Source organism: Channa argus, chromosome 16 (assembly GCF_033026475.1).
Source record: "Channa argus isolate prfri chromosome 16, Channa argus male v1.0, whole genome shotgun sequence".
Taxonomy (NCBI): Eukaryota; Metazoa; Chordata; class Actinopteri; order Anabantiformes; family Channidae; genus Channa; species Channa argus.
In genome coordinates, this window is record NC_090212.1 from 10216843 (window position 1) to 10235564 (window position 18722).

At 38.7% G+C, this 18722-nt stretch overlaps 1 protein-coding gene across 1 annotated transcript; it reads left to right on the forward strand.

The window, feature by feature from the left end:
• The first annotated feature begins 2495 nt into the window (after positions 1 to 2495).
• aspg (asparaginase homolog (S. cerevisiae)) lies at positions 2496 to 14544 on the forward strand. Its single transcript, XM_067479942.1, has 16 exons — positions 2496 to 2923; positions 3416 to 3542; positions 5577 to 5688; positions 5921 to 6046; positions 6154 to 6237; positions 6875 to 7001; positions 7078 to 7190; positions 8150 to 8335; positions 8422 to 8535; positions 8633 to 8752; positions 8904 to 8999; positions 9774 to 9937; positions 11444 to 11530; positions 12285 to 12384; positions 12477 to 12542; positions 13331 to 14544. Exons 1-15 carry the CDS (start codon positions 2731 to 2733, stop codon positions 12528 to 12530), a joined length of 1803 nt encoding a protein of 600 aa, XP_067336043.1. The 5' UTR covers positions 2496 to 2730; the 3' UTR covers positions 12531 to 12542; positions 13331 to 14544.
• Positions 14545 to 18722: the final 4178 nt, after the last annotated feature.

An 18722-nucleotide genomic window follows, 5' to 3' on the forward strand; every position in this document is an offset into this window, starting at 1 on the left:
ATAATTTTAAGTAAAGAAATGACTTTAGTGCTCTGTACAGTACTTCTGTGAGTAGTGCACATATGTGATGTTAATAAGGAAACAGAAAACTAGCTTGGCTTTTCAAAACATATTTAAAGGGAGTTAATGTAAGCTTCACTTGTGTCTAAAACAAATACTTACTATGTATTATTGTGTACCCCAATTATTTAAAATAAATTCAAGAAGTTAAAAATCAATTTGATATACAGTAAATAAACAGAAGATAAAATTTAAAGTTGAAATTAAAACTGCTAGTTATTTTTACAAAGTGACCATGAGAAAACATAGTGGGTCAACGTTCCTGCAACGTAAACGTTATCATAGCGGAAATTTAACAAATTTATCAAATAATACTTTATAGGGGATGTCAATACTTAAAATAGTGGGGCTCTTTTCATAGCTGACATTTAACTTGTAGCAGGAAAAGAACAAGTCACACTACAAACTACAGTAACTTTTCTATAAAAATTACACAACTACACAGTTAGTGGAAAATATTCCCTCAGGCAAACTAGGCATCTGTACTGTAAACCATGGCTTTGGAACACACTTCAAAGTGTTTGTTTAGTCTCCTAATCACTAAGTTTTTCTTTTGTTCAACCAGAGATTTATTACAGGAGAGACCTGAAAAAATGACAAATGTGCCTGTTTGTTTACCGATAAGAATATTAGAAATGTGGAATTCTGATGTCTCTAACTTCAAACTGTACTGCAGCCATTTCTTGCACATAGATCCTGTGATTTGGTGTCATGATTTAGAGTTCAAATCATCTAAAGATGTGTATAGATATAGAAGATATGTACCTCAGCAGCTTAGATACCAAGGCCTCACAAATCAAGACAAAGATAGTTATTCTATGTAATGAAACAGATCCAGAAGCATGAGCATACAGGATCTCTCCATAATAATGTTTCTTCTGCTTTCAATAGAGAACCAAACTGCTTTCATATAAAATCCACTTTGTACTTTTTTCTAACAAGGAAGAAGTTCAATATTTAGATAACTGGCTAAGTAACCAAATGATTAATTAATTTTAATGGTGGAATGAATAATTAATTACAAGTTAATTGTTGCTGACCTTTTTAAACTAATGGTTAACTATTGTAATAAAGCCAGGCTTGCCTTTTCTCTAGTTGATGATCTCACTGGTTACCAATTTCACCGTCATCTTGCATTCAAACTATAGCGCTTTGGAAACATTGTTAGTAGCTTATGACATACTTAAATATGAGGTTTTTCTTCCCTTTGGCCTTTGCTCATGCACTAGCAATTTTTACCATCCTGCTTTGGCATCATGTTACTCAGTGTTACTTTCAAATCCAGCTAATATAATAAACTCCTACTGCACACACTTTTGTCACACAGTAACTGAATTACTGATGTAAAGAAGAAAACAGGAACTATAGCTTTCGTTAACTGCTGCATATTTGTTCATCTGTTTTTACCCTTTACTGTTACATGCCTGTGCGCGTTTTTATTAAGCATCACATTTGGGAAATTACCTTTCAAATGACTTGATCAGAAAGAGGAAGGATCCTTTAAATTTTAAAGCAGCTCTTTTATAATACTGTGTTATAGATTTTGTATGCCAAAGTTTATGAAATGTTTAATAAAGTTTATAAATTAACTCAGCTTTGACCAGATAACATAAAAATGAATGATTTACACAATGAGTGATTAAATAAAACTTTGTTTTGGGGCTAATTACATCATTACTTTTGTAAAACAAGGGCACGTAGGACTACTTACAGTTACTATCATGAGGCATGGACATCAGTACACATTTCTAATATAACTAAAAATAATGTACAACTTGTTACAGGATAACTAAACAACTAGTTAAAAATATTACATACTAAATAAACTAAGCAAATAATATAAAATTAATATTCAAAGTAAATCCAGACAAGTAAATCAAATTGGGTGACCAAAACATTGGAGCACCTCATAATATAATGCACCCAAGTACAACTCTATTAATCATTATGACCTCAATAATAAACAGTTGAATTATCAACTTTTTGACTGTTTCAACTTGAAAAGTGAGAACTTGAACTTACAGTTAATGACAATGTCCCAATGAAGTGGCCAGTGATCTAAATAATCCAGTTACCTAATAATTTAGTTAGTTAACGTAATTTATGGTAATAAATGTAGTTCAATGTCAAGTCATTGAAACCAAACATATCAACACAAGTTCAAGTAAACAAGATACTATGTTGACTTTACTGTTAGTAAAGCTAATGTCTAATGAGTTTCCAGTTAATGTCGCAGACAGTCATTACAAACTCTACAGCATAATAACAGCATGTCTAGTTCATCACCTTAAGTGGTTCTTTAAATTGCAGTGGAGTACTTCTTTATGTACTTTTACTTTAACTATTTTGTCTGTGGACACAGACAGTTTGTGCTGTGGTCCAGTCCTTCAGCTGGTGTGCACGTCATACCACGCCCACTTCATAGACGTCAGATTGGACGATGCTTTTTCGGCGATTTCAAGGGCAAATGAGAGCCGTTAGATATTAACTCTCACGTCCCTTCAGCTACCTTAAAAATCATTTACCAAACGATGCCGCCCACTTTCGGGTTATTGCACAAGACGATGGCCATAGAAACCGCGGCTCTGCTTATAAAGCGGGAGAAACGGTAGCACTTGACTGTAGTTGTGTTTTGGCACTTTCACCAAGCAGTTTTGAAGAGACAGCATCATGGCGGATTCCAGCTTGGACAACATGACATCTCTTGCCCGGGCTCTGTCACAACCTAAACAGGACTTGACAAAAGTTTGTGGTGTTATGCCCCCACGAACTGTCGAGGGGCTTCCCTGCCGACCGTGTAACGAGGTGCGAGTCTTTGTCATCAACACCGGAGGAACCATCGGAATGGTGATTCACGACGACGGTAGCTATGACTAACTTAACTCATTGTCCTGTTACTTTTCTGTCTTGTGTCCTAATGCAGCAGTAGCAGCATCAGCGTGTCAGCTCGCCTGTTCTTCGCTGGTTAGGTGCGTGTTGCATCATGTTGCACTGAAATAGTGTTGCCTAAAACTGTAGCCTAAGATGTCTTCCAATATTTATTTCCAGTGCACAAAATACGCAATGGCATTGGTGCTGTTAACAAGGTTAAACAGTTTTTAATTACCAGCTTCAGAATACTGCAATAGATGGAAAGCTAATAACTCTATGTAAGTAAAATTTGTAGCTCAAACTTCTTTTTCAGCCTCTGTGATATTGTCATAGCTTAGATTTACCACTAGGGGTCAGTATAAGACTGTTGTGGTGATGTGTGATGACTTTTTTGTACTGTTATCCTCACGAGTTGATGCTCATGCACAGAGTGCAAGTCATGAAAATGTAATTATCACACTTTGTCTATTTCTGTATCCTGTAGTGCTTGCCCCAAAAGCCAATGCTCTTGTGCAGAGCCTGCGCAAACTGCCCATCCTCCATGATAAGTTGTATGCTCAGAATACCTGCCTGTACGACTACTATGGACGTAACAACACTCTGGTCTTGCCGTAAGTGCTGTAACTTCTTTCATAAACTCCTATTCTTAACTAAATATTTTGCCATAAAACAATCCCATTGTAAAATAAGGGTAAAATTAATCTTATTTAATAGGGTTTTGAAAACCCCTGGAGCTGGGGTCATGGGGTCATATTAGCCCTTAGCAAACATATAAAACTTGTATTTGATATTTTAAGTTTGCTACCTGGACATTGTGTGAGCATAATATTTGGTCATTGTTATCACTTAGACAGCAAGCGCTAGAGGCTATATGTCGGAACATCCACAAATATTGGCCGTAGCATCAGGTTGTTCAGTAGTGTATTCACTTTTTAAAAAATTCTGTTCTGTTGCAAGCAACAATCTAAACGAAACAAAAGACAAATAATTATGCGGGCCTAGTACATTACACTTGACTTATCGTATTTGCTGTACAGTTTTAATGACTCTCCTTTTGTTGCTAGAACAGGAAGCCAGCAATTCATTCAGACCAGCTATTTCATGGGCGCTATATTACTGGTAGCACTGGGTGCGGTGTCCTTTGGTGGTTTGATATCTTTCCTGCCCATAAGACCAAATGTTGTCTTGCTTGATCAGAAATGCATGGCAATGTGGCCTTTGGCAACAGGAGAAAAGAAACGGGATGGCTGCTACTTTGTGTGATGTGTACTTTATGTCTTAACACTACACTTACTAATGTCACTTCCATGTGCAACACACCCGTGGGGCTGAGGAGTGGCTCATCTGGATCATCGTCAGTGATAGTTCAGCTGGTTGGCCTCAGCCAGCAATTTACCGTCACTCAATAATTTGCATACCCTCTTGTTGAGTGCTGCTGTGAAAGTTAGACTGAACAGTAGATTGGAATTGGATTTATCGTGAAGATAATGGTTCCAGATGTTATGGATCTGCTTTGTCTTAATGTAATTAGTCTCGGGGACAGTTGAGTTTAACTTTATTTAATAGCAGGGGGTTCCCATACGTGGTTCTCAAGGCCCACTTCCCTGCTTGTTTTTCAACTAACCCTGCCCTAGAAACTGTTTTTTTTTAAATTAATTTATTAATTAATTTATTTTTTTATTAAACTTATTATTCTTAAGCAATGAGGCATGTTGTGTATGTATGCTAATGTGTAATTTGGCCTTTTAGATGATTTGAAGTTTTTGTGTGGACTTAAAGCTAATTAGAGGAGTGTCTGCAGGACCACTTTTTGGGCAAAGTGGGGCTCGCCTGTACCTCCTCCTGCTGTTCTGTTAAGCTCAATTTCCATCTTAGAGTGCTGCCGTATAGTAATGTGGGAGCTGTTGCGTCCTGTTTCTTTAAAATATTAAAAAGAAAATCTTTCCATTGTTGTTTTAGCCACTAGTCACTCTGGCTTTTATGGAGTGTCATGGGTGGGGCTGTTGAGTTAAACTCCACCTAGAGGCCAAATGCATATGCATACATGCAAGGCTCCTTCCTTGTAATTCGAATGAAAAAGAACCATGCATTGGCCCTAACCTGAAATGACTCACCAAATAACCTTCAAGATATACAGTATGTCCCTATGTCCCTCAGCTTTGTTTTTGTTTAGGATACACAATGGTCGGACTAATACCCAACACAACATTAGTATGTTGCTGAGGAAAAGAAAAGACTGTTCTCTCTACGAAGCCCCTCCCTTTTATATTTCCAAAACTGTCTCTGTCTCTGAAACTGGTTTTGGCACCCTGCTGCTCAGACAGAAGGCCCAGCTAAATAGACTTTGCCTTGCCTCATAAATTCAGCGTGGCTTTTAGTCTTCCCCTACGCTTCTTAAAACTCACTTCTCAAATGTAACCAGAACTTGATCCAAATTCATTAAATGAGGACAATGAAGAAAAATAATCATTTGTCATGTAGAAGATGATAAGCATTAGTGTAACCATGCATCCTTTATAAGTGTTGGAGTGAAATAAATTTGCCTAAAAGCACTGATTTGTTATAGGCTGTTTATTCTTTCATTATTTAATTTTTTACACTGTTTTACAGAACAACAGATGCCTATAAACTTCTCTTTGTTCTAGGCTGAGTAAAGCCAATAATCGGATAGTCTACACTATCTTAGAGTACAAGCCTTTGCTTGATTCGTCCAATATGACCCCAGATGACTGGGTTAGAATTGGAAAGGACATCAAGGTATTTGCTGCTTAGTTTTTTCATTTTTACATGAATGATTCTTTGTCTGTAATGTCATTGCATAATATATGCTTTCAGAAGCTAGACACTAATTCAACAGTTAGTCATAATTGCATATGCAACACAACATATAATATTAAAGAACATACAGATTGTGGTGTTGTTTGAATGTTAGTTTTATTTTCAGTTTATTCAACACCTAAAATAATAATTTTTCTTTGTCCTACCCTAGGATAATTATGAATCCTATAACGGTTTTGTGATCCTTCATGGCACAGACACAATGGCTTACACAGCCTCTGCCCTTTCCTTTATGTGTGAACATTTGGGCAAACCAGTCATCCTCACTGGCTCTCAGGTAGGAACTGCTGTTCTCAGCAGGCTAAGACACAGTAGATGAGAAAATCTGTCATAGCATTTTCAGTATGCACTGCTCTCCTAAGATAAGATGCTTTCGGCCTTTAGGTGCCTATCTATGAATTGAGGAATGATGGCAGAGACAACCTGCTGGGGGCGCTGTTGATAGCTGGCCAATTTGTCATTCCCGAGGTGAGAAACTGAGATGGAACTTAAATTTTTTTCACAAGGTATTCAATTGTTAGATAAATACACCTAAGTTTAAAGCCTCAAAGAAGGAAAGTTAAGAGTTACTTTATTTGTGAATGCGCTAGAGACAGAATTAATTTGATTAGTTCCAGTATATTTATTTTTTTAAACCCTTTCCTGTTAAATGTAGTCATTTTTGTGTCGGGGGTTGATAAGTAAAATATAGATTAAATGACTAAAAACAAACTATTCTGTACTGTCACAAACATAAATATATTTTTTAGTGTTGAGAAAAGACAAGTGTGTGTGCCCTGTTGTCATGCAAAGGGTAACACAATGACAATGTTTTTTAACAACAGGGAAATATGTTTCATAATACTCAATTACCATTCCCAGAACAGGAAGAACACCAAAATGTCTTCTACATCTAGCTGTATATGTCCAAAGACTTTGTATTTAACTGATGTTACTACAGTGAAGCAGAGCACAAGGAGTGCTGGAATTATTTAATTAACATGTGTATTGTTATGAGTTTATGAAAATGCAGTGCTGTCCTTATCCCCATAAGTTTTCTTTTAGAAAGGTTTTGTCTTTGTACAAGAGCAGGGTTGTGCATTTATATATCTCCATCTTTGTGTAGGTGTGCCTGTATTTTTACAACAAACTGTACAGAGGGAATCGTGTGACCAAGGTGGATGCTGCGAGTTTTAATGCATTCTCCTCCCCTAACTTGGCTCCACTGGCAACCACTGAATTGGATATTACAAGTAAGCTGTTGATGTAATGGGCCTCTCTTCATTTGGTAACTGAATCTAGTTTACAATTTTTTTTTCTTTTCTGCAGTCAACTGGGATACAGTTTGGAAGCCAAAAACCACAGCAAGGTTTCAAGTCAGTACTGAACTGAACCAAAACGTAGGTCTCCTTCGGCTATTCCCCGGAATCACTGCTGACACTGTAAGTCACTGCCTGAAATATCATGGTTAAAATTCTGGTGCTACAGCCCTTTGACTGGATCAGAGTCAAAAGCTTAACCAGTATGGTTTAAAATCTTTTACTGAAGAATGTATCTTAAAAAATAAGTTTTTCAAAGGTAACAGACTGCTCAAAAACTGTAATAAAGACTTTAATAAAGAATAGTTAACTTTAATTTAATTGTGCTATTACCCAGTTTCTGTTACTTCCTGGTCATGTAAACTGCCATCAAAGCTCAGCCCAGAGAAAGATGAGAAGGAGTTATGGGGCATGACCAATCACCCTGTAAAGAGGGAGGATTGGTATAGATACTGTAACATTTAGCTGCACCTCCCCCTGCAGAGGCTGCCAGGAGAGTGACTTTACTGTCTCAATCTGCTCCCACTGCCCAGCTTGGCTATCAAGACTTCTTTACGGCCTTTAACTGCCTTTATGAGGTAGCGTTTTGATGAGCCACCAGGCTCTTGTGTGCCCACTGTCTCTCCTGTATGAAAGCTTCATTGGTAATCTGTGTCAGACATTTCTTGTCAAACTGCTTATCACATCAAAAAATGCTTTTAATGTCACCTCCTTCTCACGTTTTATGGTTAACTGCTGTGGTCCTGCCAAGTGACTTAATGCTTGCTAACACCTTCAGATTAATTGCTCTCCATCCTGCCATTTCAGTCATCTGTCATTCGAGTCATATGCTATGCCTAATGATGTGGTTTAAGGCCACCTAGTGCCAGCCAACCAGTGGCTGAGATGCTGGTTGCATAGACAGCAGCAGATGGGCTTTTAGGAGAGTGGATGGTCTCATGCATTGGTGTGAAAGGGGAATCAGGAAGAATAACATGGAATACTAATTCCTCAATTTTATCATACACAATTAGGCAACCAGTTCAGTTGACCATAAATTGTGGGCATTTATAAACTGAGTCTGTGTTTTTACCCATGCTCAGGTGAAAGCTTTTCTGCAGCCGCCCATGGAGGGTGTGGTCCTTGAAACCTACGGCAGTGGCAATGCCCCAGATAACCGTCCTGACCTGCTGGCTGAACTAAGGAAGGCCACCGACTCTGGCATCATTATGATCAACTGCACCCAGTGTCTGAGGGGAACTGTGTCTGCATCCTATGCCACTGGCAAGGTAGATCATGTCGCCTCTATTTATGATGAATTTAAATTGAAGTGGATGAAAAATCAGTTCAGTCACACATTCTGATTACTTCTTAGGTGCTGATGGATGCAGGGCTGATTCCTGGTGGGGACATGACACCAGAAGCCGCCCTGTCAAAGCTCTCTTATGTGTTGGGGAAGAAGGATTTTGATCTCAATAGCAAGAAAACGGTTGGTGTCTAGCTTTAGTATGGGAAAATACTTTCTTCTCTGTAGATCTGACACAAAATATATGAAAAGCAAAGCTGTGTGTGTGACCTTGTCCCAGATGATTAGTGAGAACTTGCGAGGTGAGATGAGTGCTGAATTAGATGGTGCCAAGCTGTGTCTGAGCGACAGCCGTTTTATTCAAGCCATCGCCCAGTCCCTGAGTATTAGCTGCAAGGAGGTGAGAGCACGATCACATTCAACACTTCAACGCCTCTGGCATCAAAACCCCAGTCCATCCCAAATGTTTATTTGACATGTTAAAATTGATGATTATTCATTTCATTTTTAAAAAAGTTTTAAAATGATAAAATATTCTGTGGTGTCTACAGGAGCTCAAAGCCATCTGTGATGCTGTGACACCCACACTGGCATGTGCTGCTGCTAAGATTGGGGACATACAGGCCTTAGAAGCCTTAAACAAAATGGTAATAACTCTTTCATACACACAAGTTGGGATTCTTAAAGTTTGTTCTTGTTGTTGTTTCTATGGGGTGCAAGGGACATTTTCTGCAATCTGTGTTTGGTTTTTTTTAGTTGTCCCTAACATATTTGACCTGTCCTATATCGATCGTGTTTAGTTTGTATAGTTTATCACTCAGATGACACTGATGGTTAACTCAATAATTTTGAAGGCCATATTGGTAGGAAACAGGCATGCAACCAAACAAAATATGAGGCCTGACGGGTGAGACAGGCCTAGACTTGTCCCAGCAGTCATATGTACATGTTTTTGTGTGGGATGCAGTTGCTCTTTACAGACAAATGTAAATTTTACAGTCTGGACAGTTAATGAAGCTCGTGATTGTATTATATGGGAGAAATGTGCCAGATTCACATTTATAGTCATAATTCTATACAGTTTCCCTTCTTGTGAACATTCACCTACTTCATATTCTGTATTTATTTATTTGTTCATTCATTCATATATTCATTCATTGAGAGACAATACAGCAATGCTGTGTGTATAGGCCTTCTCTCAAATCCCTTGTTAGGCCTTTAGAAAACAGATTACACACAAAATCTATGAAAAACAGAGAAGATAAGAACAAAAACCAACATGTATCTATGTGTCTTTTCAGATGTGTTGATAATAAAATGATAAATGCTAAAAAAAAAAAAAAAAAAAAAAAGAACTGTCTCCAGACTAAGCCTTTAACCACAAAGTGAAATTGATGGGCTTAATTTTGCCTTTGTCACAGGGCAGTAACTTGTGGCTGGGGGACTATGATGGAAGTACACCTCTACATGTTGCTGCCAGTGAGGGACATCTGGATATGGTGCAGTACCTACTGAGCCATGGAGCCACAGTCTACGCCAAAGATCGCTATGGGGATACACCTCTGTCCAAAGCTGTGCGCTTCAGGTAAACCTTGTTCCTTATTCTTTTAACAATAAGGGCTGATGTTTGTTTTTTATATGCATATTAAGGTAATGTCATTTATGGGGCTGCAAACAAGTCATTTAAAATGCCCCTTATGAGTTTTAGCAGCCATTGTTATTCCTCATAGTCATCTAAATTGCTTCCTGAAAATGTGCTGTTAGTACCTGCTGTAGAGGCGACTTCATTAAATGAGCTCCTGCAAGGTAGAGAATCTGACTGTTCTGAAATGACAGGAAGGGAGCAGCGGTTGTAAAGGGGGGTTGAAAACTGGAGCAACTTGTAATGACCCGGAATTCATTCTAAACAAATAATTATAAACGAACTAGTCTAACTGGCATCATGACTGATTTTTTTTTTTTAAACCAAATCTGACTTTGAACTATTTTTCATTCATTGACATTGATCTAAATGTCTATCCAGGAAATGCCACACTTAATGCGTCTGTGTTAGTGCTATGCTGAGCCGCGGGGTGAAAACGTTGCATGTTTTGAAGCTGTGCCAAATGTCTGTTGTCCTATTTTAACGGTTGGCACTTCAAGTATGGACTTGTTTCCTTTGTGATGCACTGGAACACCTGTTGTTGTACTTCCTACAGCATGCTACACACCTTGACTTGCTATGCCCTTCTTAAATGTGTTTATTGATATGACACTTAAGTAATAAAACTGGAGTTTTGAGTTGCTGTCCAGGTATGGCAGCACATCTGACACACTTTGAATATCACCAACATTTGAATGCGCTACAGCCTGATGTCCATATAAGGAGTAGCAGAGAGAAAGAAAGTTTAAAGAACAAATATGGGGAGTGTCTTTTGAACCAGTCCTACCAGTCTGCTCCCAGTTTCACAGATGAGAGAGATAGTAGCCTCTTGGCACTGTAAGGAAATCTATGTCTTTTTAATAGTTTCTTTTGCTGTAGTTCATACTTCTTAAGAATTAGGTGACAAATTGACCACTTAGGTTACTTTCCTTTCTCACAAGCTCAGCCCTTCTTAAAAATTTCAGCAGCTAAGTGGTGAACAGTTTTGGACCTTTTTTGTTTTAATGTTTATTCCTATCACAATAATTGTCAGTGCAGATGACTTTTGTGTGGGTGGTTCATTGTGAGGAATAAGGAACTTGTTTCTACTTGACAAACCATAACCACTACCTCACTGACTCTGTCACTAAAATTAATAGGCTTCAATGTAAAGTGTTAAGTTTAGACTTAGCAGCATTAAATGAAAACGGATGAAAGCAATAAATTTAAGCTATTTTTTATTAATATTTCCTTTTTAATAAGCTTATGTTTACCTAGTCGAAATGTCTATCAGGGAAAAAGCCCTTTAAGTGTCTTTGGTAGTGCTATGGGGCCGCTCAGGGTGACAACATAAAATGTTTTGATGGTTTTAGCTAATTCTTACTTTAGTTACCTGTTAATAATATCTATATATTAAACATACTGTGCAGTAATTCTTTATCCCCTCGTTGTGTGGCATCTCACTAACAGGCACAAGGATGTTGTGAAGCTCCTGAGAAAGACTGGAGCCCACTTTTCCAGAGATAAGTTGGACGGAATAGGAACAGAACTGTGCAGGTGAGACAACCAAAAAGCATGTCGCTAACTTCTCAGTTACTCAGCCATCCCCAGAGACCCATCCCACATAGCTGACACAGGTACAACCAGTTATCCCACTGTTACACAAACAGTGTAGCAGTGGGACAACAGTAGGAATGCTCCCTGACCACATAGCTTTGGATCTGTTGAGCATCTCTAGTGTTAGCAAGAATACAACATGCTAGTAGGCCCCTGTTGCTAAGGTTTTGCCAGAATGGCTCTACTTATGAAACTATAAGTTTCATCCCTTATGTACAGTAAACATATGTTAAGTTTCTATTTAGATAAAACTTTGAACATCAGTGAGTCATGAAGCCTAATTTTATTCCTTTCCCTTCTGGCCCACTTTATGGTAAATAAATGGTAAATGGTCTGACCTTATATAGCACTTTACCCTGCTTCTTATTCGCCGATTTGCACTCACAGTCACACGCACATTCAAACACAGATGGAGGTGCTGCTATGGAGCTGGCCAACACTAACCAGGAGCAACTAAGTTGGGTTTCAGTGTCTTTCTTAAGGAAACTTTGACATGTGACCTGAGGAGCCGGGGATTGAACCTGCGGGACTGGTGGACAACCGCTCTATCTCCTGTGCCACAGTCGCACCTAATAGAAATTGAGAACTCTTTACACAGCCTGTCCTTCACCTAGTGTCTGATTGTGGCAGTAATACTGAGTTTTGGAAATGGAGCCCTTTGCTGTAATGCCTCTTCTCTTTTAATGTGTTTCAGTCTGGCAGCCAGCGGTGACATGGAGGGCCTGGAAATCTGGAGCCTTGCAGGAGCAGATCTGAATAAACCAGGCTATGATGGAAAGACAGCAATTCAAGTGGTGGGTTCTAGGGAGACAGGTTCCGCTTTAATAACATTTACATTCATTAAGTAAACCTCTACTTATTTATTGTGATTCTTCACCTGTAACAGGTCCAGGCTGCTGGCAAAACGGAAGCAGTGGAATTTTTAACCCAGCTTATGTAAAATAAAAACAAGGTAACCACTGCTTTCCACGTCTCTGTAGCTCTGTTTCTGTAAAGCCTAACAACCACAGTATAACTATTTATGCTTTATGTATCACTCAGATTAGTGTTTTTAATAATTCAATCTGTGATTGTCTCTCAATTACGTTTGTGTTGTTTAATTCCAGACAGTATTAGGTGAATTAAATAAGGATGATGATGATGATGATGAGGTAAATGAGATGTAGTGAACATGTGTATTCACTATATTTGGCATGTGATCCCTCATGGCATGCCCATGTGGACACTGGCTGATCTTTTAATTAAAATTATTTTACTTTGTTACAATCATTCTGCTGCAGCTTAAAAACCTATAGTGTCCAGTGAAACAAAGAGAGGGTTCTACACTAAAATGTAACTTTGAACACAATTGATTCATTTGGCTAATTCCTGACTTCCCCAGTTTGAGCACTGTCATTGCTTCAACAAAGGGATCCTTCCACTGCCTATAAGGAGAAAATATATATATATATATATATATATATATATATATATATATAAAAATAATAGGAGTTTTAATTTAGTGAAATTAGTGTCATTATATTGATCACAAAAATAATTGTTTGCTGTAGCCAGGAACTTTAGAATTTGAGGTGTTTTGGTCTCACACATTGATGTTTTTCATCTAAATGCCTTAGAAATAAAATCTGGCTTTATGTGAAGGCCTTCCCATGATTGCTGACCCTGTACACCTTACTTTACTCTAGGGGTGTGTGTGTGTGGTGTGTGTGTGATTTTAATCCTGTCTCTTTCTGCATGTAGTACAGCGAGAAATGATCGAGGTCACTGACAAGGCGCAGGGACCGTGAACTGACACTTACTCAACGAACAAGATTTTTCTGTTTGCGTCCTGTTCCTCTTTAAGCCATCCCCATCAGTTCAGTTCACCAGAGAAACTGTATTTCTAAATGCCTGCATAATGCTTACATTTGCTTTTATTTGTTTTACGATATCAGTATTCAAATCTTTTCCTCTAAATGTATGATTAGCACAGCAGTGTGTAACCACTGCTTTGACTGCAGGGTCCCTAAAGGACACCACTAGGTATATGTATGTTACACATTATTTATTATGTATAATCAAACCTACGTTCATGATGAATGTTTTAATCAAATGCATTTATTTCTTAGATCAGTGTACTCTACTAACTAACTAAACTAAATTAAGAGTGAATTTCAACCAGTATGTAAGTGTTCTAAACCATCATAGAAGCCGTGTATACTGCACAATTGCTTAATCAAGTAATGTTGTTGTTTTCTAAAACAGTTTGTTCTTATCTGAAAGTACAGGGTACATTCATAGATTTTATTTTTATGCTTATTTTTTATAGTGGGATGCTGTAACATATCACAGAAACTAATGAAAATTAGTTTTTCATCTGTAGAAAAAGCCAGATGATCTGGGATGTTTTCCAACTCTAGCACTTGTCCACTTTGTCCAGAATGTGGCTGCCCTCTCTGGCAGGTAGCCAAAACCCTGTAGTTTTAGACTGAACCAGCCTGTTTCTTGTCCTGATTGCTGAGCTGGAAAAGTCACATTTGTCTTTCTTTGTAATTGAAAAGGGAAAAGTCAGACTATTGTTCGAGCCGGATTTAAAAAAAAAAAGAAATAAAAACATAGTTTCTGTGTTACTATATTAGAATTCATGTTCACAGACAAAAGTTTCTTATTTTTGTTGTCCAAGGAGGGAATGCTCCATGCTGTTCTTCTTTAATATGCATTTCTAATCAGTCCAGGTTAAATTTGTTCAAGTTGTTATGTCATTCATTACTTGGGAGTGAATCCTGTCTAATTACATGTGATTATTTTTAAAGTGCATCTAGAAGTTAATTACTGGAAGTTTATCCTGTTATTTTACCTACTACTGGTATATCACAGTTTTAATCAATAATTATGAGAAATTATGTGTAAAAGTGGTTCAGTTTGGTGTTTCATCTGTTGAAAAATCAGCGAAAATAAATCTTGTTACAAAGAAATGTCTTCTGTTATTGCTCTGGTGTTGCACCAAACCCCTAAACTCACATGAAACTACATGTACAGCTCCATTTTTTTCCAATTTGACATGGTTTCCTGTATGAATTTGTGCACGTCTGCCCAATCATTGGAGGTCATTTCCATTAATGAGTGGAGTTCCTTTGTGTTTGGCACAGAAGTGTGTTCTGAATAATAATTGATTTCATTGTTATGGCAGTAGGCCTTTAGGAAAAAAATTACATCAGACACAAAGCCGCTTCTGCAACAATGGTTGGGGTAGCTCTTACAGTCTGCTATAAATGAACACAAATCAAAGAAACTTAAAAGAAGAAATAAAGTTCCCTATATCCATGTGACTTCTGGGCAATGTTGGCTGGAATGTGCTATCTCTGTCTTGACGGCGGCTGCCCCTTCGTGCTCCACACTGGTGGAACCCAGCTCATCTGGTTAAACCAGCATGGGCCTCATTCCTGGCTGAATGAGAGGCTTGTATGAACCTAACCCCAAAACACTATATAAAGAGCTGTTACTCTGCAGTCACTTAGTCTGGGCAAAGATCACAGCAAGGAAAGCAGTCACCTTTCCAGGTAAGCACACAAATACAGAGCACTGTGGCTGAAGCCTGTACTTGTTTTTGTGAATACGGTCTGGACTAGCAGGGTCTGAAACCGGCTGGAATTGTATGTTTACTTGTGTCTTAATCAGCAGACGACCTCTGAATCTAATTCTAGATCCTGTTTTTCTTTCCCTAAGGGGACCAACAGTTTAATGGACAAACTTTGCCCCGAAGAAGCTCATTGTCCCTCTGATTAAGTGGTTCTCAACAGTTCAACAGTTCTTTGACAAAATTGTGAAATGTTTAGGACCACTTGACCAGTCAGACAAATGCGGCCAGCGTTTGAACCTGCTGCCTTTGAATGGATCTCTAAAACAAATTCCACCTCAGAAAGACTGACCTCCAACGATTTTAAAACAAATGTGAGATTTCTTCTGGTTTTCTCCTTTCCTTAATGTCTGTCTCCCATGTCTCTGCCTGCCTTCTTCACTTATTGTGCCCCCTTGTGTTACAATGACAAATGCAGTCCAGGAACTGCACGGCGCTGTTAAAAAAAGAAATAAAAAATCAGCAGGCTTCAGTAATTTCATTCTGTTGGCACACATACAGAATTTAACAGCTCTGCTGCTGCCGTTAACACTCTTCTTTTCCACCGCTTTACTGTTGCTACTATTTAGAGGTACTGATTAAAACAAGTCAATAAAGAATCACTTGTCTCTGTTGAATCTGTGCGGGCTGATGGACCGTGACTCCGCAGGGATGGTCGCTGTCCAGAGTACTGAAACTTGCTCCTGTGGTAAATATAACAAAAATATTGCATCTGCTGTAGTTTTTCACCTAACATTTCAAACCATGTTCGGTTTGGTGTATGGGGGGGGTTACTCATTCCTGCTTTTGACTTTAAAGTGCACTTCTTGGACATTTACTTTCTGTTGCATTGATTAAAGGACTTATTGTTTCAAGAGGAGGTTTATTCTGAGATTCTTTACTTTCAGGGCTGGTTTGATGAAAAAACCTGAGCTAAGACTCACAATCTGACACAACACTTGCAAGAAAATCCAAATGCTTATTCCCAAGGAATAGGCTACTTTATAATGTATAAATCATTCATGAAAGCACTGTGCACCGATTATTCCGCCTCTCCATTTAGACAGCCCCCTTCTCCTTTTCCTTTTGATCTCCTCCTTGCACCAAGAACTATCAATATTTGCTAAACGTTTCTCACAAAGCCTGCCCGTGCACCAGGAGACGCTGCAGAGGTCTTACAGGCTGAGGATAGGAGAGGCATTAATGAGATGCCCAGAGCGATCCCCTCTGTACGTGTGCAAGGGCAGCAGATGTAGACGCGCTCCCATGGGATCCCGTCCTCGGAATTTCATCAGCAGCCGCGGGAGACACAACCCAGACCTCCTCCAGCGAGGAGAGCTGGGTGACGGACGTGGTAAATCATCTTTACTATGGATTGTAATTATCGGTCTCCTGACAACCCCTGTATGAGTGAGGGGGTGATAACTTACGTGGCTTGCGATGTGTTTGTGGGATCAAAAATAATTTATTCATCCTTAAGACATATGAGATTTAAACCCCCTGCTCAACTGTCTAATCATTATTGTTGCATGACAGTAGAAATCTTGATTTTTAATCCTCTCTTGTCTGCTGAAAAATAAAAACCTGCCTGTAGGCAACCGAACTTTTTCCTTGTTTCCCAAAGACCTGCACCCTTAAAGTTAAGAAACGTCTGATCCGGTTTGTTGCACTCGCTCCCATTTAGAGTCAAATCAATCTTGCAACAGTCATCTGGACGAAAAACCAGAAGGATCAAACGATTAAAGGGGAAATCCACAATCATTTTAATTATCACGTTTTGGATTTTGTTTAATTTAACTTCACCAATTTTACACTTTAAGATCAACTTGCAAACAAATGTAGTCCTGTCCTATAAAAAGAGCTGTATTATATATTGTGTGACTTTAGAGGCAGATTTCAATAGTCTAAAAAATTAAGAAACTCGGGGTTATCTCAGCAGGGAGTTTAAACAAAAACACTTTATTAGAAGGTGGAATATGAAAGATGTAGACATTTACTAGAGAGTGAAGGTCTAATGTACCATCCTGTTGTATTATGGGAAGTGTGGGATCCAGTGCTTTGAGTCAATTTTAAAGCCTGTTGTACATCCTCCAAATTGTTATAATTACAAAACATATTACTGAATTAGCCCTTTATCTTCATGTTTTTGTTTGAGGTGTCACATTAAACGAGACTTCTTTTAATGGAGTTTCCAGCTGTGAATTGGAAAATGTGCCCCTATCTCAGTGAGGTCCCAGTGGGTGTTCTCTACCTGCTCTGCTCACAGCATTGTCTAGATGACATCATCACGCTGTATGTCTGTTGTTAAGCTTCAGTAGAAATTCATAAATCAAAACTGAGCTGAAAAATGCTCTGTGGCTTCACCTTTAGATGGGAGTTTTCCCACTAAAACATACGAACCAAAGAAATTTTTATTTAATAATGCTGAGTCTGCTTATTTATGTAGAGTCAATTATTTGCCCAAGCCTGCTGGAAATAGTAAAGGATATTCATCAAATATTGGTTTGCAATTATGAGATCTTACTGAATTTTAGCAGCGTCAGCTAAAACATTTCAATTTGTTAAGCTGCTCAGAGGTCAGTGATAGTTTAATTCTGTATGGGTTCATTATTTCAAACTAATTTCCTGCAGATTATTTTCATCTTCATAGAAGGTGAATGCAGTGTCTCATATTTGGTATTCCCTTGTGAAAATATATGCAATAAATAATTCGACTCCGTAGCACCATAAAGCCATGTACAGTACACCCTGCAGGAAAATTGTACAGGATACCATAAAGAAAGCTGTGATTAGGTCATTTCTTGGTTCAGGTCCCTACACGAATATGACAATACATTAAAGAGAATCTGTCGTTAAGGGTTACTGCCAGGATTGTCATTTTGTTTTACATCTTCGTGTGAGGGCTTACAAAGATGCAACAGCAAATCGGGGAGAGGAGCAGGTCATCACTGTCTGACAGTGAGAGAGAGAGGGAGAGGGAGAGAGGGGGGAGTAAGAGGCTGGAGAACAGAGAGCAGCAGATGCACGAGGTGCTCCATCGCTCCCAGATCTGCAGCAGCTCAAACATCAGACATGACCTGCTTCAGGATGGCTTAAACATTTTTCACCGGATGGAACCCTCTTTGCATGCCGGATGGATTGTACTGCTTTCTTGTTTCTTAGGACCACTGGAAATCTGGAAGGTTATTTTACGCACACGTGCGAGCGCTGCCTGTGAGCCACTGGATGTCCGGATTAAAACATCTTGTGGATATTTTTGGAGGATATAAGAGATATGAATTAGATGGATATACTAATCGAATAGGTTTCCTGATCAGTGGAATATTTTCTACGCTTCCCTTGCAGCCCACATGGCTTTACCAAACTCAGCGGGGTCTCCCGGAGATGGGAAGACTAACCCCAGCGTCATAGACCTGGGGACAATCTTCGTTGACTCCGACATCATCTTTGGATTTACAAGTCACCTGCTGAAGAGAAAAACAAAGGTAAGCACATGAAGACGAGCTGACTGAACAGCATGGATGAGCTTTATTATTA